General features: G+C 39.8%; 4 protein-coding genes across 5 annotated transcripts; 2 read left to right on the plus strand and 2 right to left on the minus strand.

The window, feature by feature from the left end:
- Nucleotides 1-174: 174 nt before the first annotated feature.
- otop2 (otopetrin 2) lies at nucleotides 175-2,826 on the minus strand (the record flags this gene model as incomplete). The annotated part of the gene is made up of 6 exons (XM_079457792.1): nucleotides 175-345; nucleotides 471-1,270; nucleotides 1,391-1,539; nucleotides 1,886-1,944; nucleotides 2,146-2,282; nucleotides 2,451-2,826. The coding sequence occupies 6 exons, from the start codon at nucleotides 2,824-2,826 to the stop codon at nucleotides 175-177; spliced, it is 1,692 nt and encodes a 563-aa protein (XP_079313918.1).
- Nucleotides 2,827-4,081: 1,255 nt separating this feature from the next.
- Nucleotides 4,082-9,178, plus strand: ush1ga (Usher syndrome 1Ga (autosomal recessive)). The gene is made up of 3 exons (XM_079457347.1): nucleotides 4,082-4,363; nucleotides 6,796-7,246; nucleotides 7,352-9,178. The coding sequence occupies exons 1-3, from the start codon at nucleotides 4,200-4,202 to the stop codon at nucleotides 8,156-8,158; spliced, it is 1,422 nt and encodes a 473-aa protein (XP_079313473.1). The 5' UTR covers nucleotides 4,082-4,199; the 3' UTR covers nucleotides 8,159-9,178.
- Nucleotides 9,179-10,690: 1,512 nt separating this feature from the next.
- amn (amnion associated transmembrane protein) lies at nucleotides 10,691-12,373 on the minus strand. Its single transcript, XM_079457795.1, has one exon. It carries the CDS (start codon nucleotides 12,359-12,361, stop codon nucleotides 10,934-10,936), a length of 1,428 nt encoding a protein of 475 aa, XP_079313921.1. The 5' UTR covers nucleotides 12,362-12,373; the 3' UTR covers nucleotides 10,691-10,933.
- Nucleotides 12,374-12,981: 608 nt separating this feature from the next.
- On the plus strand, nucleotides 12,982-15,690 carry LOC306894561 (Golgi apparatus membrane protein TVP23 homolog B). 2 transcript variants are annotated; one of them, XM_079457217.1, is made up of 8 exons: nucleotides 12,982-13,175; nucleotides 13,276-13,419; nucleotides 13,530-13,600; nucleotides 13,719-13,863; nucleotides 13,949-14,038; nucleotides 14,306-14,428; nucleotides 14,684-14,812; nucleotides 14,891-15,690. In XM_079457217.1, the coding sequence occupies exons 1-8, from the start codon at nucleotides 13,161-13,163 to the stop codon at nucleotides 14,915-14,917; spliced, it is 744 nt and encodes a 247-aa protein (XP_079313343.1). In that variant the 5' UTR covers nucleotides 12,982-13,160; the 3' UTR covers nucleotides 14,918-15,690. The 2 variants fall into 2 exon arrangements, with proteins under 2 accessions (XP_079313343.1, XP_079313344.1); XM_079457218.1 differs by lacking the exon at nucleotides 13,276-13,419.
- Nucleotides 15,691-25,308: the final 9,618 nt, after the last annotated feature.

A 25,308-nucleotide genomic window follows, 5' to 3' on the forward strand; every position in this document is an offset into this window, starting at 1 on the left:
CATATCAAATTATTTCAGCATGATCTAAGACAACAATGTATTCCTACACATTTACTCATAATATTGTCAATACAAATAATAGATACTTTAGCTAAACAAACATATAATATAAAAAAAATATATATATATATATTACAAATGTATGTGCATAAGAAGAGTTCTTAAGTGGGCAGTTTATGAGGCAAGGCACACTTCGAAAAGGCTGGCCACTGAGTGCATGCGGTAGAAGATCCCAAACGGCATCCCAATGTTCACCACAGCTACCCATGTTTTAAATTCATAGATGTCTGATCCAACAGGGTTGTCAAACTGAGGCCGGGCTCCAAAGGCAGGAATGATCCACAGCTAAAAAACAAAGCAAACCCCTGAGTTAGAAATCACGTGTGCGATGTGAAAGACCTCCCACGTGTTAGAAATGCAATGAAGTGTCCTGCGGGTTTGCCCCACAATTACGAAGGTCAAGTACTTACAATAATATTGCAGATGAGCAGGAAGGCACAAATCTCCTTGAGGATCCTCCTCTTCCAGGAGAGTCGGCCCTGAAGCAGCGTCAGGGTGATGGGAAGCGCGTGAGCCGGAACGATAGAGCTGTTCCGTCTATCCGGGTCCCTCTGAACTACCCTGGCGTTAGCAAAGACGGTTGCCGTTGGCGTCTCTTTGAAAGGCATCCGGTGGAGGCCCTTGATGAGGAAGGAGTTCTGTAGACACAGCTGGATCACAGTCAGAATAGAAGAGCCTAGAGTGAGCCCATTTACATGCCCTTTGACCCCTGATGCCAGCAAGGCCACGATGGTGAAGTAACAGATGAGGAACTGGCCCAGAGAAGATCCCACAAGCAGTCCCACATCTAGACTCCGCGTAGGGTTCTTCTCGGACACTTGCTCCCTCTTATCCAGCTGGAAGAAGATACAGCCACTCAGCGTGGCTATGGACATCAGCGTGATGGTGACTATGTTCGTGACATAATGGATCGTCAGAGCTTCCTCCTTCTTGTTTGGGTCCCCTTTGGACATGTCCACTTCATACACCACGAACGTAGCCAGACCCGCCACAAAAACAATCAGTCCCGCCACTGGACCGACCAGAACGTCCCACAGCCTGAATCGGAGATGGTTGTGGTGTTCGTCCATCTGGCGGCCAACGTTTTTCCACATGACATAGGCCATCGCCGAGGCGAAGAGGCTGTACTCAATGTTGAAAGGGTACAAGTAATAGAAAGCCTTCTCGAAGACGTCGCAGAAATCGTGGATGCACTTGCAATGGCCGGGGGCTGAAAACAAAAGGACGGAGAATGCTAAAGCATTTATCCTATGACTTTGGATATAGGGATTTCTGGTCAGTCTAAGTGAGTCTTTTTCATTTATTCATAGTGTAATATGCATTTACTGACCTGTCGCTCTCAGTGAGAAGTTAAAGCCGTGGGGGGTGTTGGATGAACTGTTAGAGTCGTTTGGAATAATGGTCTGATGGAGCGATTCCTCTGTCACAGCGGCCATCCACACCACCAGATTCGTTGACAAGGTCAACATCAGACCATAGCTACAAAGAGAGGGTAAATATTACTATACAGCGATACCCGCCCCTCGTTTTTTACAAACTGAATGCAAGATCTTTGTTCCCTATCAAATCCTTAGCCTGGCAAACATTTCCTTAAAATGTATGCTCATTGCTCCACACACAAGACGTCACAGACGCTGTGGTTACAAATGCTTCATTTCCTATACGATCTCAGGTCTGAATGAGTGTGATAATGTACCTACGCTTGCCTGACTTTCCCATCACCTTTCTCCTCCTGACCTGTCGTTCTGGTCAAGATAGCAAAAGACCAGGAAATTCATTGACTACAGATAAGGCAAGTCAGTCTGATATAAGAAGAAAAACTTACCGGGTGATGTGTTTCTGTAGCTGTACACAGTCTTTAGCATGAACCCAGAGAAAATATGTCTGAAATGGAGACAAGAGTATGTTTAAAAAACACAGTTAGAATCAAAAAACAATATTAGATACCAGGCCAGAAAAAAGACAAAACAACAATTACGTAGTCATATTTTTAACAGTGGTGACATAAAAAACGTATTCAATAAATATACTGATTATGCTTAAAAAATGTCTTGTATAGAAATGCAAAAAGGTTTTTTAACTTACCTGCACCATAACAAACACGGCTTGCACAGCAGGGAACACTATCTTCACGGCTGACTCGCAGTGTACATAACCCACATAGTAAACGATCTTAAAAATATCCATGAGAACACTGCAGACGCCAAACAAAACCAAGCCAGCTGAAGAAGACACACACAGAGTATTAGTAACATTGACACGTACTTCATTACAAACCACTACTGCTCCACATATCGAGAGATCAAAATTTTAATTCAACAAAAGCTTTGATTCAACTTAATCCAAAGCATTTCAGTCATTGACCAACTTCAGTAAGAATGAAGTCTCACCTCTCAGCCAGACCGGTCCAGCGTGGCTATCTTTGTATAGCACGGCACTGTCCACCCTGCATGTGTGGGCTTTGTAGTAAACCATCCAGATGGTAGTGAGAATGACCAGTATGATGAGGTAAATCTGCAGGTGTGAAGATGAAATCTGGGTGCCGTTGAAGACGCTTCCGCTCACTAAAACAATCCCCAGGAGCAGGACATTTAAGGAGATGTATCCAGACAGAAGCCAGCCCCAGTTGCGGCCTTTTTCCATCTTTTTGACCCCACCGTGGGCAGATGCCGGGCTGTCCGCATTATGTGCCGTCTCTCCCTGCGTTGCCACCTGGATGGTGGTTATCTGGCAGTCATTGGCTTCAAAGTCTTCTTTTGCGGTCATGTTGCTTGAGTTGGCAGAGCTGTTCGCAAGAAAGCACAAGCAACTGTAAGTTCTGAGCGTCCGAGTCTAAGATAAAAGTCCTAAAGCCCACTTCTTTACACGTTAAAATGCCTCGAACTTCCTCAGCCTGTATATATCCTCAAACCTGCATAGTTGACCAACCAATCACTGTTTTCCTGTCTGCTTACGTAGAGCACTGCGTGTTACCTGCATGTTAGTGGACGTGCATCCTCAAATCTAACAAGGTAATATTGGAAGTCTACATAGATTTCACCTTTGCTTGCACTGGATCAAAGCCAGCCATTAGCTCCTGTGTATTGTGATAACAGTGTTAAACCCAAGGGCTACCTGCACGTTTTCAATTCTCTGTTTAGTGACGGTGGAGCTAACCAGGCACCGTCAGCTTAGTCATGGACAAATAGAAGGCTTTTATTTACTTATATCTTACCTGTTTTCAAAATATTAAGCCTTTATTTACTTTACTTGTATCAGCTTTTCAGAATAATTGAAATATCCAACCTAATTCTCCCAGTAAATATTTGAATAAACAGAACAATTGAATGGCATTGCAACAATACATTATTCTTGCTTTTGTGTTAACACTGTACACTGACATTCCCATTCAACGCCTTGCCAAATCCAAAATTCCAAAGGAGAAGCATAAGCAATTTTGGCAAATCTAAATAATCTAGGAATAAAAGTCAAGCTGAAAAGTTCATGCTTATTTACTTTTACTCATGCACACTTAGATTGATTAAATCAGCAGGTGCTTTTAAAAATACATTATTATGACAAGAATTGACATTGATAATTGTGTTACCATGAATAGGAGCCGCTGGCCTTCTGTGGAGCGTGCCACCTCATGACATATATTTGCACTCAGCCACACAAGAAGTTTACAACCTGTCAGAAACAACACATACATTAGAACAAAATGTGTGAATTATACTGTACATAAGCATCATAAAGAACACTGCTGTAAATATTCACTAACTTCATAACAAATATGTGTGACGCCTTAAAAATGATGCTAGCTGGAGCTTTTTACAGAAAGATTCACTCTACATAGTTTTTACAGTAAATGGCAAACTCAGCAATCGCTGGTCTTTTTCGGAGTTGTGGTCATAACTACTGGAATTCCTAAATGAAACGAGTTCAAATTATGTATCATTTTAAAACGTACAAAGGGAAAGGATTGTGATTACTTTTGTCGGAATAAAACCTAGGCCACACCCTCACGATGTGCGGCGCGTCCGAGGTGTCCTTGGAAACTCCAAGTGTCTCATGCGCGCTGCGGATGGTCAGGGGTTCAGACTCAGAGCCGATGCGCGGAAAGCGTTAAAGAGTAATGGAGGCTGAAGTTAGAGATCACCATGAATGACAAATATCACAAGGCAGCTCGGGATGGCTACCTTGACTTGTTGAAAGAAGCGACGCGCAAGGATCTGAACGCTCCGGATGAGGATGGCATGACACCGACCCTATGGGCCGCGTACCACGGCAACCTGGACGCGCTGCGCCTGATCGTGGGGAGGGGGTAAGACTGGGCTCTGCAGTCACTCGTGTCGTAGATCTTATCGATTACACGAATGTGTTCGAGACTCTTTGTGCGTAGTTTTAGCAAGAAGCCCGTATGTTTTGTGTACGCAGAGACCAGCAGTGCGCAGCGCTCTGTTCACAGTCCCTAAGCTGGTGTGATGTTCAGGATCCAGGAAGGATTGTAACTGGGCTTGTGTATGTTTGAGTTCATCGGATGTGGAACAAAATGTTCTGCCCCCTTAATCACACTTCCGAAGACTTTTCTCGGCCACATTGACATGAGCTACACATAATATTGTCTAGGCTGCAATGTTATAGTTTTAACACATCAGGAAAAGTAAGGAAAGGAAAAGTTGTCTTCCACAGTATAGGCTTGTTGTTTTTAGGTGGTCTGTTGTGTCCTGTTGCTCGTTGGATGTGTAGATCATGGCCTGAGGTTTCAGATTCTCAAGGAGTGCATGGACTGATGAAAAAAATCTATTACAGTAAAGGCATTGTTATGTGCTTTGCTTCAAAGCATATGCCAACCAGACAACTGTGAATGTTTTTTTAAACGGCCGTGTTGCCCTTCCCATTTCCTTGTTACTGTAATTCGTTTGATCGCATTGACATTACCAGTCACTCATTATTTGATCTTAGGCCATTAATGCCTATGATTGAATGCTGATAAATGTGAACACAAAAGGATTATTCACAGCTGACCTGCTTTCCACAGCAGTGGCTTAATGAAAGCTTTGTGTTTTAGCACTGAAAGCCACTGGCTATCGTGAGATTTGCTGCTTGTAAAGCATAGCATTTTCCGCAGTTTGAGTCATTTTCATAGAGTAATAAAGACTACAAATAAATCCCAAAATTACACACTGCAATTGACAGATATTGTTTATCACATGTATGATAAGTGAATAAAGATATGGGATTAATGTTTTGGCTTGCCATAAATCAAGGTCAGGCAGGTGAGTGGGTCATAATCTAAATTCTGGCGTGACCCAATATGGCACACAGCTCCTTCAGCTGACTGTGAAAACCTTGCAGCTTTTCTTATGAATAATGCAGCAGTGCAGGGCTTCACCTGTCTCCCATTAAATATTCATCAGGCCCGTTGCAACAAACAGAGAGAGATAAAGCTCAAATAAGACAGTAGTTTAGTCCATTGATGCATTAGAACCTTGAATCTTATTAACGTGAGCATTCAGATATCAATGGAACGGATGCAGAGCCAGGTCGTCTAAAGTGCAAATTTCAGCCTTCTTCAGATACAACAACCTATTTTACAGCATTTTTTCATCTTTGTTCATGTTGATTTCAGCAAACCTTGTGACTGTTAACATTAGTTAATGCCCTGTAAACTAACATGAGGAATTGTATTCACATGAACTAACACTAACAAGGATTAATACGTAAGGGATACTGTACAGCAGCCGGTTGTTATCGCAGAATAAAGAAATATTATCTTGCCATAACAACCGGCTGCTTGTACATTATCCCACCTATTACAGGGCTACTTGCCACATGAGAAAGAAATGGACATGAAATGTGATTTTGAAATATTTTATTAGCTCATTTTTACCGAATGCAGACCTTCTGTGAGGAAAAAGAGTTTACTTTCGGTTTCAAGAAACCACGTTTAAATGTCACGAACAGGTTATTTGGTTAAACCATATTCATTTGTATATATAATGTCATAAAATGTTCTTTTTTTGAGTTATATTAAACTGTTCCTGTCAAAATGATTTGCAGATCCTGTTTACTGTGTGTTCTTAGTTTTCAGCAGATGTTATTTGGGAATTGCTTCTTTGTTTAGTTGGATTAGTGGTTAAATTCTGTGCACTGGAATTTTGTGTGACATCATCGGCACAACCCTATCCTTCTTCCTAGTAAGAGGACACCCAATGAGTTACCACAGGCAGGTGATCAGATTACAGATCCAGTTCTCAGGATCAACATTAGACCCTGAATTACTGGTTTATATCATCCTCACTCCATGAAGACTCACAGTATATTTGCACTCAGATTGAATGCGAAATAGAAAGAAAACGGTTCGTACCTTTTAGTTGATCATGTTACACAGTAGATGCACAATGACACAACTGCAATACTGGCAGTTGTGTCGGTTTCATAGACTTATACATTATTCACTACCTTTCACGGATGACAAGCCAGTGCTAAAAACATAATCAAAAAATCATGGGTTTGTCAGCGTGGCCACGGCTATTCTTAGGATCTAAAAGCAGTGATGATGACATCTTAGACAAGCCTTGTCCAGTCTCACCTCACACACGGAAGTGTGAATTATGCAGCTATTGTATGTATTATATATAGCATGTATAATATAACTCTTAGTATATACTGTAAATGAAATGTCATAGGTCTGACAGAGGCCATACTTCAATGCCACACCTGATATGGATCTTTTTTCGGCTCCTCTTACAGGGGGAACCCAGATAAGTGTGACATATGGGGGAACACGCCACTCCACTTGGCCGCTGCCAACGGTCATCTCAACTGCTTGTCCTTCCTGGTGTCGTTCGGTGCCAACGTGTGGTGCCTGGACAACGACTACCACACGCCTCTGGACATGGCTGCCACCAAGAATTACATGGACTGCGTGCGCTATCTGGACTCCATCGCTGCCAAGCAGACGGCCCTAAACCCCAAACTAGTGAGCAAGCTGAAGGACCGAGCTTTCCGTGACGCCGAACGGCGCATCAAAGAATGCCTAAAACTGCAGCAGAAGCACCATCGCCGTATGGAACGCAAATTCCAGAGAGAGACCACAGTAGCATCCTTCTCTGATGCAATGAGTTTCTCCAGCTACACCAGCAGCACCTTGAGTCGCAAGTTACATCAGTTCAACACCGCCAATAGCGTGCCATACTCCCAGGTCTAGCATCTAATCAATGATTCCGTTTCCATCTTAGTGTTTTTTCAAGGGCAATTGCCATGTCAGTTTACATATTCAGGAGATAAAATGTCTTTGTTGTTCTAGGCTACTCTTCATGCCACAGCCAGGGGCAAAACCAAGATCCAGAAGAAGCTCGAGAAGAAGAAGCAAGGTGACGGGACCTTTAAGATTTATGAAGACGGAAGAAAGAGCGTTCGCTCTTTGTCTGGACTCCAACTCGGCAACGATGTCATGTTCTTGAAGCAGGGCACGTACGTCAATCCTAAGGATCGGTCCCGTCGCAACATACGCGACATGTTCCAAAGCGACAATGAGGATGCCATCTCACGTGCCATCAGCGAGCCTGACCTGCATGGGCACGACATGGAACACTCGGAGATCAGCACCGACTCGGGTCACGACTCGCTCTTCAACCGTCCTGGGCTTGGCACTATGGTTTTCCGCCGCAACTATGTGAGCGGTGGACTTTTTGGCATTGGACGGAGGGATGAAGGCAGTCTGGCAGGCAGCGAGGGAGTCGATAATGTGCGCCTGCAGAGCCGAATGCAGCGCTTGCCCAATATGGACAACAACAGCATCGGAAGCGCCCGTAGCCTGCAGGAGAGGAACATGCAGGAGCTGCCATGGGAAGAGGTGGAACTGGGGCTGGATGATGATGATGAGCCTGACACAAGTCCACTGGAAGTGTTCTTGGCCACACAGAGCATGAATGAATTCATTCCCATCTTCAAGAGAGAAAAAATTGACCTGGATGCCCTGTTGCTATGCTCAGATGATGACCTTAAGGGCATTCATATTCCATTGGGACCCCGCAAAAAGATCATGGATACCTGTCAGCGACGACTGGAGACCATAGAAGACCCAGGCTGTGTAGAGGACACCGGGTTATGACCCTAATGTCTAAGATCATGTTGAAAAAGTCTAAAAATGCTGGGTTGTTTCAACCCACAGTTGTGTAAAATATGGACATACAGTAGGTTGATTGAAACCCAACGGTATGCATGTTTTACAATGGCTTGAAACCTCCCAGCATTTTCTCTTAATTCAGGGATTGTTTAAATGTTAACATTTGGCCAACGAAAGACTAGCTTTCTAGCTTTTTTAGATCCCAAAAGATCAACATAACCAAAGGACAACATTACCTCTGTGACTCACACAAGCAGCGAATATGGTAATTATGTTCAAGTTTAATGACTTTGTTATTATGTGTCATGTGGCAAATGCAGAGAGCTAAATTGAGGTCACACCTCATAACAAGCACTCGCAGTCTCGTAATATTACTTCCCCCATGGGGCAAACGTTTCAGTGCCTGTGCTTTTTGTGCCTGCCTATACAAAAGACATCTTCTATATAAAATTCAGTATTTTTGTTAGACACACAAAATATGAAGTTCACAACACAGTTATGAATATTTTTTTTAACCTAAGTAGGCTATTTGCTATTATATACAGGAGGTTTAGATACGTGATGTGGGCGAATGCATCCTTGGCTTAAATTCTCATCAAGCGTGGAATGTAAAAGAAATCCAATGGAATCCAACAGTTTGCAGCTTGTGCTGTACTGTATAAAGGATAATAGTGTAGCATTTGTTTACATGTATCTGGCCATAACTCATTTTGTAAAGTATGAGTAATTTGGTTATGAGCTGTGAGTTAGTTTAGACAGTGAGGTGTTTGTTAGCTCATGAGAGTCGAGTCACAGTGTAGAAGTTATCGAAGCAGTTCCCTCTTTTTGAACTAAAGTGTATTGTCAGTAAACAGGGCTGCAGTAGAACAGGTTCTCCAAACACCAAGTGTTTGTTTTGACTCAATATTTATTACAATTACAGCCATTTACATTTTATAACGCATATGTCAACTTTATTTACAGTGTACTGACATCCGTTTGTAACAATAAAACAATTCATTTATAACCTTGCCGTTTCTGTCAAATGTCTTCGGATTTGTCTACGAAAGTAATATTGTTAACAAATGTTAAGAAATTGACCCTTGCTGTAAAGTGTTACGATTTGTTTTTTAATTATGTGACACCTTTAAAGGGATCCACCCAAAAATTTTAATTCTGTCATAGTTGTTCCAGACATGTATACATTTCTTTGTTCGGTTGAACACAAAGATATATTTTATTAGAATGTTAGCAACCAACAGTTCTGAAGCACCATTGACTGCCATAGTAGGAAAACATTCTAGTAATTTTTTAGTTCTATTGAACCCAAAAGAATATATTTTGAGGAATGTAGGAAAACAAACAGTTCTGGGGCACTTTTGACTGCCACTTAAATGTTTGCTACTATGGCAGTCAATGGTGCTTCAGAGCTGTTGGTTGCTAACATTATTCCAAAATATCTCTCTTTGTGTTCAACCGAACAAAGAAGTGTATACATGTTTGGAACAACTAGAGGGTGTAATTCATGAAAGAATTTTTCATTTCTAGTTGGAGTGTCCCTTTAAATGCATGCACTGATAAAGAAATTTAGCATAATTTAGCCCATTTAAACTTGAAATATAGTATAATCACATGATTTTCCATTGGACTTTCTTGGACAACAATAAGGTATATGCTCCATTTTTGAAATTATTTTTATGCATTTGGCAGACGCTTTAGCGACATGCATTGCATTATACTATACATTTGTTTTTAAGTATGTGCAATCCCTGGGATCGAACCCATGACCTTGGCGCCATGCTCGAACCACTGAGCTACAGGAAAGCATATGTTGTGTCACTAGATGTGAAGAAATCTGAAGAAAATACACTCGGTCTGGACCATAAAGTTTTGTAAATAATAGGCTAATAAACCACATTTACTTTTGTTTAGTACTGGAGTATTGCCTCGCTTCTCTTTCAGCAAACTGCCTCACAGGCAGGACTAAGAGCCTTTTATTAGGTGTGAAGATGAAAATGTGGACAGGGCAATAATCAGGTCAAATGTCTTATCTGACAACAAAAGGACAAAGATCACATGTACAGTAATTTAACAGAATGAAGTGGCATGCAGAAAACACATGTTTTGAGCCTCTCGTGCGCTTCACATGAGGCAAGTCTGACCTTTGAACATGACGTTGCTTAAACGACCATTTAGAAAAGTAATTTCTATGGTTTATAAAACCATTCTGTTTATTTCCTTTTTTACCGAATTCTTTTTTTCAATGTGGCTTCACGTTTTGACCGCCACATATGTGTTTATTTATAGTGAGCCTGATAAAACAAGAATCCAATAGCACTCTTTTATAGTTTCCAAATCCAAACTGTAATCTCATGATTTTTATTGTGAAGAACAGATGTTTTTGATATTTGAAAGGTAAATGTTTTGGCAAGCAACAAACAGCACATTGTATTGTATTGTATTGTGTGCGTGTGCAAATTAAAGGTTTCATCTTTTTTAAAGGTTTTAAGTACAAATGAAATAAAAGGAATAATATCTGATGCTTTTACTTTAATCAAGAACATTACCAAGGTATGAAAACGGACACAATTAAGAAGATAAGAGCTTTCCACCAACATAGTACAAAATGCTTTTTTACCATTTTTACCATTAGCCCACTTACTCAAATCTGGAGATTTAAATGCAGATTACAGCGATTGTGTTAAAAGGTTTTCGTCACATTTAAATCTGTTAGACTTTTAGATTGCTTCTTTTGTTGTCATATGTGGTAATACTACACCTTCATTCATTAAAGTCACTTTCATCATAAACAGGATTTATGAAATGGACCCCTGACTGAGTTAGGGCGATAGAGTTCGCAGTCTCTGTCCCGTACAGTCCCGGTTCTTCAGGCATCATGGTCGGTTTGTCAAACATGGGGTTATCAAAACTCTGGTCCAGTGGGCCACCAAGCACACCAATGTCGCTACTGTTCTTCCATTTGCTGAGTGAGGGAATGCTAGGCATTTTGGGTAATTTAACAATGCCACGGCGGTAGAGGACAGTAATGACTGCTAGTAAACCCACTACAACCAGTGAGCCCACCACGGCTCCGGCCACTTGTCCTGCGCTGTTTCCAGAAGCGTCACTGCTACTCGCTCCTGAGGATGCCTGGAACTCCACGGCACTGATGCCGAGGTTGGAGCCGTGGTTGTGGACATCCTTCGCTATGTCACGAGCAAGGGCTTCAGCTAGCTTTCCCGCTTCGTGGCCCGTCTTCTGGTCCAGAAGCAGCAACTGAATCTCCTGAGAGGATCCGAAAGGAATCACTCCCAGCAGCCTCTGCTCTTGTAACACTTTGGACATGGCCAGCTGTATTGATTCATATTTGTGCATGCTGAGGAACAAGTGCTGAAGCCTCTGGCGATATGACTCGAAGTTGAAGTTGGAAGAGAACTGAACGTTCGCAATGGCACCACAGACATCACAACAATGTCCCACAGGGTGCAGGGGCATCCTGCAACCCAACGACTCGCATTTCACATTCGCGCAGATCTTGTCATGATTCACAGAATTTCCACAGACGCATCCAGTGGTGTCGCTGCAGCCTGCACCACCGATGCTGAGGGATGAAGAACCATGAAACTGGAGCTTACCGGAACTAGAAGACAGAAAATGGGAGAGCTCAGAGCTGCTGGTGAACTTCTTCCCAAGTACAGAGACGCTCTTCACGTGGACGTCATGATTCGAAGAAACATCCACACGGAATGAGGTGGCCTCCTGAAACACAACGTCATCAAACTGACACGGGACGCTCTCCTCGTGGACCGAAAACTGATACGTACCCATGTGCAGGTCGTCGACAGTGGTCGCGGCCACCCACAGTGACGGGTCGAACCACTTCAAAGATTCACAGTCTTTAAACTGAGCCGTAACGCCAGACCCACAGCCAGGATCTCCACCATCTCTCACAGAAAAGCCAGAGCCAGACGTCAGGATAAACTCCCCGTCCATCGGCAAGTTCATTCCAGTGATGGTGTGAGACGTTTCTACGTAAACAGACACTTTCCTCTGCGCTAAAAACACCACTTGGTCGCTACCGCACGGTATCGAGCCTTTGTCCCAGTTGGTCGCATTTTCAAAATTTGTGTCTGGAATCCATTGCTTGTAGAGAGCATTAGCAAAGGGTAAAAAGCAAAGAAAGAGCAGGACGTCCTGCTGAAGAGCCATCGTGAAGCTTCAAGGAATGGACAGAGAGCCAGAAGGACCTTTGGTCTGTCACTAACGGTGGGACTGTCATATGACCGCTCACTCACTCGTATAACTTCACAAAAGCTAGTTAGTCAGTAAAACATAAACTGCAGTGACAGTAAAGACACACTTTAAGACGAATGTAAAACAATAAACCAGTTGTTGACGTGAGACAAAAGAGGACAGAAGCTACTGTACATCAGCACATCTTTTGTCATGTGTGTAAGTAGTGTGTAAGTAATTGCCATAATGCTTCGTGGGTTTGATTCCCAGACAGACAGATATAAGTGTATTGAATGCCTTGTAAGATACAAGCAGCTGCCAAATGCAGAAATGTAAAGTAAATACGCTGATCTCACTTTTCGTGTTGCACTAGAAATACTGGGAGCTGACTGTATGTCATTTGTATCTGATCACAGGAACACAATAACGTGGCAGTCACACTATACCTTAGCTCCATTGACCTGCTTTCATATGCATGGAAGTGTAGGACACCGGAAACTCGAGAGATGGGCGGGGCTTAGCCTCGCCGCCCTAAGTACGTTCTAATTAGTCAGGTACGATTGCTAATAAAACACTCGCAATATTACTTGTAAAGTGTTCTTCGTTTGAACGGACTCTTTTAAAATCAATTTGTAGTGTTTGTAGTCCTAGTGAAATAATACCCGTCGAAAGACTGCAGTATAGAAGTGAAGTGACGTGACGTGACTCTTGTGACTTTTCACAGCGCTGCAGAGGACGGACCAATCACAGTCGTTCGAGACCCTGACAGTGTTACATGAAAATATTTCACGTGGGTTCTTATTTAAGGCTTATATGCATGTTACGTCATAAATGACTTTATTTTTTATATTAGTATACACATGCGAGAGTCTGATTATATTTAAATACAGCTTAAAGGCAGTTTGGGCTTTAAAGAGCCGTCAAGCGCCCCCTACAGGACTAAAGGACATTCGTTATTTTGGTTCCTATTGAAGGGACACGTGTGTTACACGTCCGCAGGAAATGAGAGTATATTTACCAGCATGATCAGACAGGCGAGTTGATGGTTTTATGTAAAGAAAACACTACTGGACTTTATTTATCAAACTTAAACTGTAGTACAGCAAATACACAGAATTTTGTTTTTAAATTGTTTGCTGTAAAGGACTCTGGGAGTGAAGTGCCATTATTCCATGAGGATGAAAGTACCTTCAATGAGAAAAAATCTAACATCAAGTGAGTTTTCGATTGTGCGGTGTGTAAAATGTTAAACGGTCATTTTTATGTGTTGTTTTATGTGTTGTGTTGTTTAATAATTAAGCAGAATAAATGAACATGAACTTGTTTTTCTCAGACACCCTCAGGCCTGCTTCTTTCATCTGTTCTTCCGCACAAGCGCCATCCTCATCTACCTCTTTTGTGAGCTTTTTAGCCGAAGTTTCATCGCCAACATGGTCACCATCATTTTGCTTCTGTCATGTGATTTCTGGACAGTAAAGGTGGACATCACGTCAACATATAGCTCTATTATTATTATTATTATGCATAATATTGTGGATATAATGTTTTGTGGTTTTATGTGAGAATGTGACGGGGAGGCTGCTGGTGGGTTTGAGGTGGTGGAATCGGGTGGATGAAGATGGACACAGTCACTGGATGTTTGAGTCCAGAACGGTGAGTTGGACATTGCAAGTATTTGTCAGTTTGGAAAGTGCAATAAAAGTCATGTTTATGATGGAAATAACCAATACTGCGGTAATCTACAACTTTATAGCTCACTTTTATCACAACTAGATCAAAGTTTAGTGATCATGTTTAATGACTTATTGTCTTTGGAAAAAGGCAAAACACATTCAGTTCAGTGCAAAGAGAGTTTCTTAGCTCAGCAGGTTTGATATTATTGTTGAAATCTGTATGTTCTATTTATTTATTTCCCTATAGGAAACCAATAAAAACATCTCAAACTCGGAGTCAAACATTTTCTGGCTTGGTCTGATCGTGTGTCCACTGTTTTGGGTTTTCTTTGTGTTTAGCAGTCTTTTTGCTTTTAACATAAAGTGGTTGGTGAGTTTCTTTCATTCTCATGCATATATACAGTTCAGTTTGGGTTAAGAAAACTACATTTTATTTAAGATATATGATCAAATGTGTACGATCAGTGAAAGGTCACTGTTGATCAGAAGACCAATAATGTGCATTTAAAAAAAATTACAACACAAAATACTACCATTGTGCCTATATATATATATTATAATTTCACACTTAATAATGAAAAAAAGGCTGGAAATTGTACAAATTAGTCTGTGTGTGTGTTTGCAGCTGCTTGTGTTCATGGGAACAGTCCTGCAGTGGGCTAACTTGTATGGGTATGTGCGATGCAAAGCAGGTGGTGGAAAAAAACTGAAGGACATGGCAACTAACTACTTGGGCCTGAAGCTCTTCAAAAAGGTAAAGTTTCCATTTCGTTCAACAAGCCCTGCAGGCTTTAAAAATCTCACCTCACGTTTGTTATATTTTCTCTCACAGGTTTTAAACAAACCAGAGGGGATTTGATTTGCCTGGTCTAATGTTATTTACAAAAGCACTTTTCATATTTAACAATGTTGGTCTGGGCCATATATAAATAATATTATCGAAGAAACAATGATATGAGAGTTTGTATAAAAGGAGTTTTCAAAACTGTACAGTTCTGATCGGTAGAATTTTGAATAAGTCTGAACATATATTAAAAGGCATTAAATGTTATTATTTGAAAGTATTTCTCTTCAGTTGGTCAACAGATGTCTCTGTCGGACCACATCTAACTCGCTTTGGTGGTCAAATGTGTTTTTCTCAGTATCATGACAAAAAATGTGTGTTAAATGTTTAAAAATTATAAATATGAATATTAACAAACCACTGGCTTTTTAAAAACCTTTTAGTCGTTTTGCTAAACTTAACTGATAGAAAATGAAACCGAGATGACATTTATATAAACAGATTACTTAAACATTAATATTGAGAATGTCAGATATACTACAATTGAGAACCGCAGTTTAAGTATCTCCAACATAATTCTCATTTTTCTGAGTTACATAATCTGAAATTAGACACGTTCAACTCTCAAGTATTTTTTCATAGTTTGTTATTAGCAAATTTAGCTCTATCTATAATCCACAGTGTTTCGATGTTATGACAAGATGTTTTTCCCATGTAACCATTTTTTGGATTGCTGGGTCAAAGTTAAAGTATAAACAAGGTTTTATGAGCAAGCATCAAGAGAAGTCATGTGATTTTATTGTGGGCAATGTATTGCTAAATTAAAAGTCTGGGGTACGGAAAACAGGAGAAAGTTTTGTATAAGTCGTTTTTATTATGTGTCAGTAGGAAATCTCAGTATAGATTTCCAAACATTCTTTGCCATTTAGATCAAAGTAGATTTTTATCATTTTGTACAACAGACAGAGATCCGATCATCACCAAGTCGCCATCTCCAAAATAAAATCTTTTCATGGAATTATTTTAAACATTCAACTTATTCAAGTGTTTGATAGTAATGTATGAATAGACAGGTTTTCAAGCGTTCTTGGGTTGTTGCCACCATTTTATGGATTTATTGTATTTATCCAATCCCGGACTGATCTGATGATGGTGTGATTAGATCTCTGTGTGGGTCAAACCATCCCTTTATTATTACGGTTAATGGCAAACAATGTTTGTAAATTCATTTAGAAATTTCCTACTGATACACTAAAGCAATAAATGTTATCAACAAAATCGAATGCTCTATGAGAATCAGAATACTTGAGACTCTTAAGAGTGGTTCTCCAATAGGTTACTCCAATGTCTTATACTTTTTGAGCTTTCTCGAAAACACATTAGTTTCCACGAGGTGTTTCTGAAAACTTTACCAGACAGAACAAAAACACGTAAAAGTAATAAAACCCTATACTCTTCTTGGAAATTACATGTTGACATGGCTGATCGCTACAGGGATGCATCAAAACCCTTATTGACCCTGTATCATTTGACCGCATCAAACAAGGACAAGATCTTTATGTCATCCAAAACTATATTGTCTCTCTTCTGACAAGGGACAAGTTGGAATCCAGCAATAACCAGCGAGGTTTTTCCATGGTTCAGTTCGAATGGCAGGAATAATTTTGTGCGCTGTACGGACATCCATAGCGTTCACCACCGCACTTGTACCACTCTGTTAAAAACCAGAGAAAGTAAGTGACTATTAGAGAGGTGCTCCAGTTAAAGGCAACAAACACGCTCCACATCAAAAGAAAATCAAGTGTTCTTGGCTATCAAGAGCGTCTCAGCCTGGCTACTGAATAATACAATCACGGTATCAACACGGATGTCTAATCAGATCTCAATTACACTTTAATCACCCTTGCATGCCACCAGAGGACTTACTTTAATCTCTTATAGTCAATATCTGACTGCCATATTCTTTTCTATAGGACTTTATCTATTACAGTGAGATCTTTAAGAGACACTTTCCCCAGATATGGAAATTCTGTCATCATTCCTTAACTTGAATTAACATTCACTATGACTTTATTACTTCCGCAAAACAGAAAGAAGGCACCAAACAACACTGCCCGCATTGACTTCTATTGTCTGAACACAAAAACGCAATTTAAAAAAAAGATCTTTTGTGTAGCAAACAAGAAAGAGTCACAGTCTGGCTTACAACCACATGAGGGTGAATACATCTTTTTTGTCTTAGTTTTTAAAATGTCACATTCTATCCCAATGTTAGCACATACACAGCAATAGAAAACTGCCTCTGTCAAAACCCCAAAAAAGTCTTTCAACAAATGTCGCTCCGTCTCATTTCTGAGCATGTGCGTCCACAGGTGTTCCAGTCATGTTAGAGAAGTCCCGAGAATATTCCCAAGAAGCCAGGGCCCTCATTTATAAAATGTTGTAGAAACTGTCCTACATTAGATTTCACCATCAATTCTCAAGGTGCGTACATGTGACTCATAGAACGAACGTATTCGCAGGAAACACGTGTACGGCTCTCTATCAAATGTGAAGCCTATAAATCGCAAATGACTGAAATTACACGCAGCTGAACCGTTTCAGATTTTCAGTTTAATCAATGTCATTGATATATGAAAGAGCATATCAATGTCCAAATCCTTTACGGGTGGCAAGAATGACTTTTATTTCCAAAAATCTGCTGCACTCTTACAAGCAAAAGTGCATATGTCTGCTCAGACCCCATGTTTTGAACATCAAAGACCGTTTTTATAAATATGAACTTTGTCGTGGATTTTTAGAAGGTGCAACGTTTTTACATTGTATTTCATATATATTATCTGTACAAACCCTTCTGTCACATTACTCTATTAATGTCACAGTAGCATAAGGTGGGGCTGAGTATTTTGTTTATTTGATATATTTTATGATGGTGACTATCAATGTGAAATTTAATAAATGAAAAAGAGAACAACACACATAAAAATACCCAAAAAGGGTGAAGTGTTCCATTGGGAGGTTTCTCTCCAGAAATGCAATTCCGTTTTAATGATAATTGGATGATTTTACAAAACACGCTTTGACAATCCTATTACACACATGCCACGCTACAGGTTAATCACACACCAGATCAAAGTAAAGAAAGCGAATTACTTACGAAATCCTCTCTCCGTGTCCTGGCAGGTGTGAAAAAACTCACGTAGACGGTATAAAGGCCTTCTTATAGGTGAGCCACAGACTTCCTGAGCCACCTTTGACCCCAGGGTCAGTCGTGTTTCTTAGAAAATGAACATTAAAGCCTTTCAACAATCTCTGTAAAGCTCTTTGGCAAACAGTGACCTTCCCAGAAACTGTCTCATAGGGTAGCTCACTTTACTCCTTTACAACACGTGTTGTTTATATGGCCTTGGATACACTCCTAGACTAGATTTCTCTTCACTGTATTACAGTTGAGTCTCATTTTTGACAAAGAATCAGCAACTTGCGTCACGAAGGCAATAAAATGCGTCAGGCTTTTATCAGCGCAGCTCTTTTTTGTCTCGCGCACCTCTTCAGGGCACTGTGGCAGCTGTACGATATAAACTGGTTTAACAACCTTGCATTCACTATTTTTGATTAAATTGTTGAATTTTTATATGTTTTTTATGTCTAGTTATGCCATAGAAGAACTGCATAACAGGAAAAAGCATCATTCCTTGCCAGGTGTTTATTATACTGTATATACTTTATTGATCCTTCGCAGGAAATACAAATTGTTACATCATTAGCAGCCACATTCATTCTTAACACACAAACATCTATCCAGCACATAACTCACATAAGATATAAAAATACTGTACATACAAAAAGTCTAAAGGCCAATTCCAGCGTTATCGATGTGACATGAAAATGCTCAGAGAATCTATTTTTTTTTGCAAATATATTGAAGCATCTGTTTATGTTTTACTAAAGCCTTGTTGATAGAGTCTAAACATCAGGAAAATGTCAGTCCATGAACACATTTTCTATTTTAAAAAAGGGAAATGGATGTGACAATCCTGAAAATGGCACTTACCCGGCTATAAAATGTTAGTAAAACCTTAGTTTCTTCATGGTAAGGTTGCCATTTTTACGGAATTGCCCTAAAAGTGCAGTAACTATAGCACGATTATTGTGCATTAAATAGCCTTATAGCAGCGGGCTAGAATGATTTACGATGCCGTTCAGTCCAACATTTTGGTGAGATCATTCTACCACTAAATTGTCTCTGCCTTAACATCTCTAAAGCATGTGATGGATGCAAGTTTTCCAAAATAGAATTTATTTTTCTCCACATTCCGCAACCTGCTCGACCCAGTCCTGATGGAGCTTGACTTTTTAAACAGATTGTTCAGTCTCTTCCTAACTGTACGTGCTCCCGGCCCCCAACACCCCACACCATAAAAGAGAGCACAGGTCACAACAGTCTTGCAAAAGATGCACAGACAAATATTAGGTCATAACCTTCTCCAAAAGTACAGCCTCATTTTGGCCTCTTCAGCCTTCTTGATTTTAGTTGAATACCTATGAATAGTAAATTCAGAAAAATCATAAGATCACTTTGAAATGGTCTCTTAATTTTTTCCGTGGCCTTATGTCAATGTTATCTTTTGGTCTGTTACTGTTTACATAATTCGCTTGCAATGATTTTGATATCTTATCATCCCATCTAACTGATCAGAGACGATATCGTTTATATCAGTCAATTTAGACCAATTCTATGGGTGTGCACATTTCTGATGTGTAATTTTGGTTATCTGGAAGGCATCCTTATCTTTCCTTTTATCTCCTTCATGACCTTTTGGGTTGTCACGATGGTGATGGGCCGCACATCAAGTGGCGAGGGCACATAAAAATGGTATGAGGGAGTTGAAATAAAGTCTGATATAAACTTGCTATGAAACAGCCTTGACCAAATGAATAAATGTAAGTGTGGACCTGTTGAAATGTAGGAAATCTGGGACAATTCCATTTGCTACTCATTCACCTTATGTACACTGTTAAGCTCTCTGTACACATTGTAAATGTAGCGTTATAATAGACTTAATACTTAATGCACAAATTGCTATAATTTTTGACAGTTCATGTTGAGTTTTGGTGTTTGTTTTAGTAACCTAGGCTAAATAGTTTGCCAATTTACATAATGTGCTATGTTGAAAGGCATCAGTAATGAGACCTGTGGTCAGTTTTTGTTAGACTTTATTAAGCCGACAAGTTCAGTTGCTACGTTTCTGGCTACATTTAAACATATTTGGCTCAAACATACAAAACATATTGATCATTTTATAATTATCGAAATGCTAAAACGTTTTGTTTTACTTCCAAAAAAGTGTCCAATGATGATAAATAAATATTTGATGGCTAAATATTGTACCCTTATTGAAGTAGCTGTATACTAGGATCATGATTTTGCAAACCATTGCAAGAAAGACTACCTGACAGACTCTGAGGTTTTTTCCTCCAATGGAGTTTTGGGTTCCTCGCCACCGTTTGCAAACTGTTTTGCATTGTTTGCTTGGTGGGGGGCTGCTAGAATTTTATAGTCTTGTTTAATGAACACTGCATGTAGGAATTTAGAGTCCGTCTGATATTTGACCTGTGTTATGACTTCCATAACCTTATATGTTTTGCTTATACTCACTATGTTTTCTTGTACAGCTGCTTTGTAACAATGACAATTGTAAAAAGTGCTGTATAAATAAACTTGACACATAAAATATTATTATTATATTTATGATTAACAATCAGATGATTAATTAGTCAGAATGTAGTTGCTATGAATACTGATGCCATCAGTGTCTTCTTATGAATGTGTCAGGAATTGTGAGGCAGAACCCAGATGCAGGCAGACGAAGGCATAAATATCAAACTTTTATTAATGTCAAAATAAAAACTCATGATGGAGAAAACAAGAATTCAAAACAAAACCAGCAAAGTCCAAACCACGATTATTGAATAGCGAACAGGGAAAGCGGGAGCAGTGTAATCCACAGGGTGACACGACGCAAGAAAACGAGAAGGCATACAAGGTACTGACTACAAACAATCAACCGACAAGGAACAAAAGGGCACTAAGACAATATAAAGGGAAAAACTAACTAGGGATGATTACACAGGGAGTGTGACGGGCAGGTGAAGGGAATAAAACACTAACAGGAAGACAAGAATTAAGGCAGGTGACAAGAATTAACACTAATGGGAAACTGGGTGGGCAGATGAGTGTGATGATACACTAATGGGGCGGGGTTAAAGGGCGCAACACCGGAGAGAGAGCATGGCATTGTCATGCCCTTTCCAGCCGGCTTTCCCGCCGATACCCAGCCCTGTCCAGCCGACATCCAGTCCTGCCTGGTGACTCAGCTGGCCTTCCATCCGTTGACTCAGACAGCCTCCCAGCTAGTGTCTCTTCCGGCCCCTACCAGGTCCCCCGGGTTTCCACGATCCCTAGGGTCACCCCGGACAAAGACTCTACCACCTAGCCCAAATCCCTTTGGACTCCCCCCTATGGGTTCATGTGTTCCCCCACCCCCTTGCTGCTCCCTTGCCGTTCCCTTGCCGTATGTTCACCTTGACCCGTGTTGCCTTGCTCATTGCCTACCCGATCTTGTTTGTCTGACGTTGTCTCCTGTTCTTATTTAGTTTATTTTTGCCCCCCTTGTGGGAAGTGTTTTGTTTTCGATTCTTGTTTTGTCATAGTGTTCTAGTTCTTGTTTTTGTTGTTATCCCCATCGTGGGTTTTGTTTTGTCATTTATTAAATATATGTAAACCCCTTCACTGCTGCCTGCACTTGGGTTCTTCCCCACCACATCCCTGACAGAATGACCTGTTTGTCATTGGGTCAGTGTGGCTAAGTAGGCCCTTCGTTACCAAACACCAAATAACTCAATTAGTATGCAATTATGAATCATTTGCACACTGTAAAACATTCATCACATTTATAAGCTTTCCTGTAGCTCCATGGTTCGAGCATGGCACTAGCAATGTCAAGGTTGTGGGTTCGATCCCAGGGGATTGTACATACTTAGAATCCAATGTATAGTGTAATGCAATGTAAGTCGCTTTGGATAAAAGCATTTGCCTAATGTAATCTATATAGTGCTTTTCTGGGTACTCAAAGCGCTTTACATGGAAGGTGTGAATATCCTCAAGCACCACCTATGTGCAGCATCCACCTGGATGATGCGATGGCAGCAATTTTGCACCAGAAGGTGGAGAAGAGACCATTAGTACATTTGGGGATGATAAGGAGGCCATGGTGTATAGAGGTGAATAAGTGGATTTGGCCTGGATTCTGGGGTACACCCCTACTCTTATTCAAAGGATTTTTAATGACCAAGAGAGTCAGGACCTCGGTTAAACGTCTCATCCAAAGGACGGTACTTTTTGACAGTATAGTGTCCCCATCACTATACTGGGGTATAAGGACCCTAACAGACCGATCACCCGTTGCTTGTCTCATTTACACCTCTTCCAACAGCAAACTAGTTTTCCCAGCAGATCTCCCATCCAGGTTCTGACATCCACATCCAGTGTGGACAAAATAAAAATCGAATGGCTGCTAGCGTGTTCTATTGTCTTTTATCGTATCGTGCAATGTCCCGTATAGGTTTAAGCTTTATCAGGGAGATCCTAGGGATATGCAAATATTTGGTCTGTTAACTGGTTACATATATCAGATTTATTGCATGACTCAGGCGGAGAAAAGCTGTTGCTATCAAACATTGTTTACTTAATCAACTGAGTCAGTGTAATGGTGAAGGGAAATAGGCAAACTGATTGATGGAAGGTTTGCAAAGAAATTTCATGCAATCAAAATACAAAAATACGTTTATTTTGATACGTGGTGTGGCTTCTGTATTTTTTTGTTTATTTTGATACACATAAAATGAAGGTATTTGGTATTTTATTTTAATATACATTTTGATTAATTGTTGCCCGAAGCTGGTTTACTATGCACTAACACGCAATGTTGAAAAGAGAATATTTTTTATTTTTTATTCGCAAAAAAAAAAAAGAGATAATTTGTGACGTAATTATGACACAACAGTCATATTTCTTGTTTGAAGTGATGGTGCTTTGTTTAGAGCGATACAGTGAATTTGATGCATCTGTGTTGACCCTTGCAGTATACCCAAACTTTGATGGGCTGTGTTTGTGTATTGCATTAAGAAACAGTACCATCTCCATTCAAACAAACCAAAACATCCCACATCTTCGCAGGAGACCCTCTGTTGGCAGACAGATAAAAACATCCTGAGTCACGTGTAACTGTGTAAAAGGCCAAGTGTAACTGTAGCTGTAGTACCACATTAGGTTGTGCCCTGCTAAAATATACCTGTGACATATACACTATGTTTGAAGTCTTGTAAAGTCAGGCTCGGCACCTAGTGGGTAGCTCCGTTTCCTATACAGTATGTGATTTCAATAATAGCAAAATTATGACTATATTCATTTTACCGCATTTGTACTGCCCATGGCATTGAAAACTGTAAATTTGTCAAAATGTGTACTTTGGATTGGTTTACTTCCTTTTTAACAAGACGTGCTATAATAAGCATTGAAACTGCAGTAAACTGCACTTTTATATCTGGGTCAGTATTTATTAGTCCTTTTAAATCTTATTTTAGTGTTTTCAATTAGTCTCTTTATATACTTTATTTATGTAGAGTTCAGTCCCATAGTCCCATGTTGTTATCCTTGAGGAACATTGTTTCATTTCAGTATGTATAAACTGTGTGTGACTGAAATGACTGTCATATTGCGCTGACTCGATTAAGCATAGAACAAAGACAAAAACTATCATCCAATCATTCTGACTATAACATCCAAAGGCAAAACAAGACATTGTCCATCTTAGTTACAATACCACTGTTTTCTGCTATACTGTCTGTTCCCAAATGGTCTTTTGGTCCCCCCCCTGGCGCCGGTTCTGATGTGTTATCATGTTGTGATAATGTTTAACAGCTGCCGACAAGGGTTAGACAAGTTCCTCCACCATTAGTGTTTCCAATAGACAATATTCACATGTATATTAATAGCCTGAATTTATGTTTAAAATGAGCAACGACTTTTTGTTTGCTTGTTTTAAACATGTTTTTACCTTATTCATAAATTTGCTTTCATAAAACAAGACTAAGTCTTGTCAAGTAAATGTATCTTTATTTTAGACATTAGATGAAGATATTTGAAGAAGAAGAAACAAGACAAAAATGCTTAGTAAGAATCTTTGAAAAGGAGCGACTGCACCATCAACAGAGCTCTGTCATTGAGGTTGATTTTTGAGTCATAAAGTTATTATTATTCTTCAAGTCACGGTTTTGGCACAAGGTGAGGTCGTGCGTTTGCGTTCGATTAATAATTCATTAATGAAAGGTGCGCAGTACACAATAGCATTTGAGGGGAAAGAATAAGAGGCATGACAGCGTACAGAGGGATTACAGACATCAAGGGTGTGTTTTGTGGGGAAAGTGACACACAGTTTTGGAAACACAAGAGGTCAGACATTATTCAGCAGGTTTTGTTGTGAAGATCTCTCTTTTATATATTTGATCAAACTAAATACTCTTCAAAGATACGACGTATGCAATACTGTAAAGGTTCTCAAGATTAATGTGAGTTTGTTTTTTACCCCATCTTTAAATGAAATCGTTGTCTGTGTTCATGTGATAAAGGTCACATGTTGTAGAATATAAAAAAAACGAATGGCCGATGTTGGTTGTATTTTAATTACTGTATAATGGTGCAGATCTTATCAATAGCCTATATTTCATTAAGTAATCTGAAACTTTAACATACCCCTAAAACTGTTCATGATTCAGCTAGTAAAATGTACAACCAGAAGTAATGAATCAAAGTTCATCGCAACTTAAGTGGCTTTTCTAAAGACCATTGTCATATAGATGCATAGTGTCACACACACAAATACAAAAACACCATCGACATCGGGCAACATGTTATCCAATAAATATGAATTAAACAGCATAAGACATGAAACACTAAGTAACTAACACAAAGTGCCTTTGTTACAGTGTAATATAAATAAACAATTACAAGGTTGTACGCATTATTGGTTGGCACTTTATTTTTCAGTACGATAACTTTTAATGCAGCGCACTTACTTAACTAACTTAAATATTGCAATGTAAGGATTTAATATGGTTAGGGTTTAAGGGGTGGTTTTAAAATACAGACATGCACACAACAGATAACAAGATTAAGTCAAAACTATTTACATAAAATATCATACAATGTCACCGTTTACATGTTTTTCACCATAAAAGGATTCGTTTAGTGACTTGAATTTTGAGAAAAATTGAAACGTTTTTATTGTGGTTTCATTTACATTAACAATTCATATATTTAAGTTTCATATAAAGAATGTAGTGGGTTTGCAATGTAAGCAAGATTTGGATGTTGCTGCTTGACAGAAAGAAAACACACCAATGAG

The sequence above is a fragment of the Barbatula barbatula genome (assembly GCF_947034865.1).
Source record: "Barbatula barbatula genome assembly, chromosome: 5".
NCBI classification, from domain to species: Eukaryota; Metazoa; Chordata; class Actinopteri; order Cypriniformes; family Nemacheilidae; genus Barbatula; species Barbatula barbatula.

Bases quoted from the DNA above. Each gene is read 5' to 3' on its own strand.
- ush1ga (XM_079457347.1), top strand. From the start codon at position 4,200: ATGAATGACAAATATCACAAGGCAGCTCGGGATGGCTACCTTGACTTG. The intron at 4,364-6,795 runs GTAAGACTGGGC...CTCCTCTTACAG, and splicing joins CGCCTGATCGTGGGGAGGGG to GGGGAACCCAGATAAGTGTG. The intron at 7,247-7,351 runs GTCTAGCATCTA...TTGTTGTTCTAG, and splicing joins ATAGCGTGCCATACTCCCAG to GCTACTCTTCATGCCACAGC.
- amn (XM_079457795.1), bottom strand. From the start codon at position 12,361: ATGGCTCTTCAGCAGGACGTCCTGCTCTTTCTTTGCTTTTTACCCTTT.
- LOC306894561 (XM_079457217.1), top strand. The intron at 13,420-13,529 runs GCGAGTTGATGG...TTTGCTGTAAAG, and splicing joins TTACCAGCATGATCAGACAG to GACTCTGGGAGTGAAGTGCC. The intron at 13,864-13,948 runs GTGGACATCACG...GTTTTATGTGAG, and splicing joins GTGATTTCTGGACAGTAAAG to AATGTGACGGGGAGGCTGCT.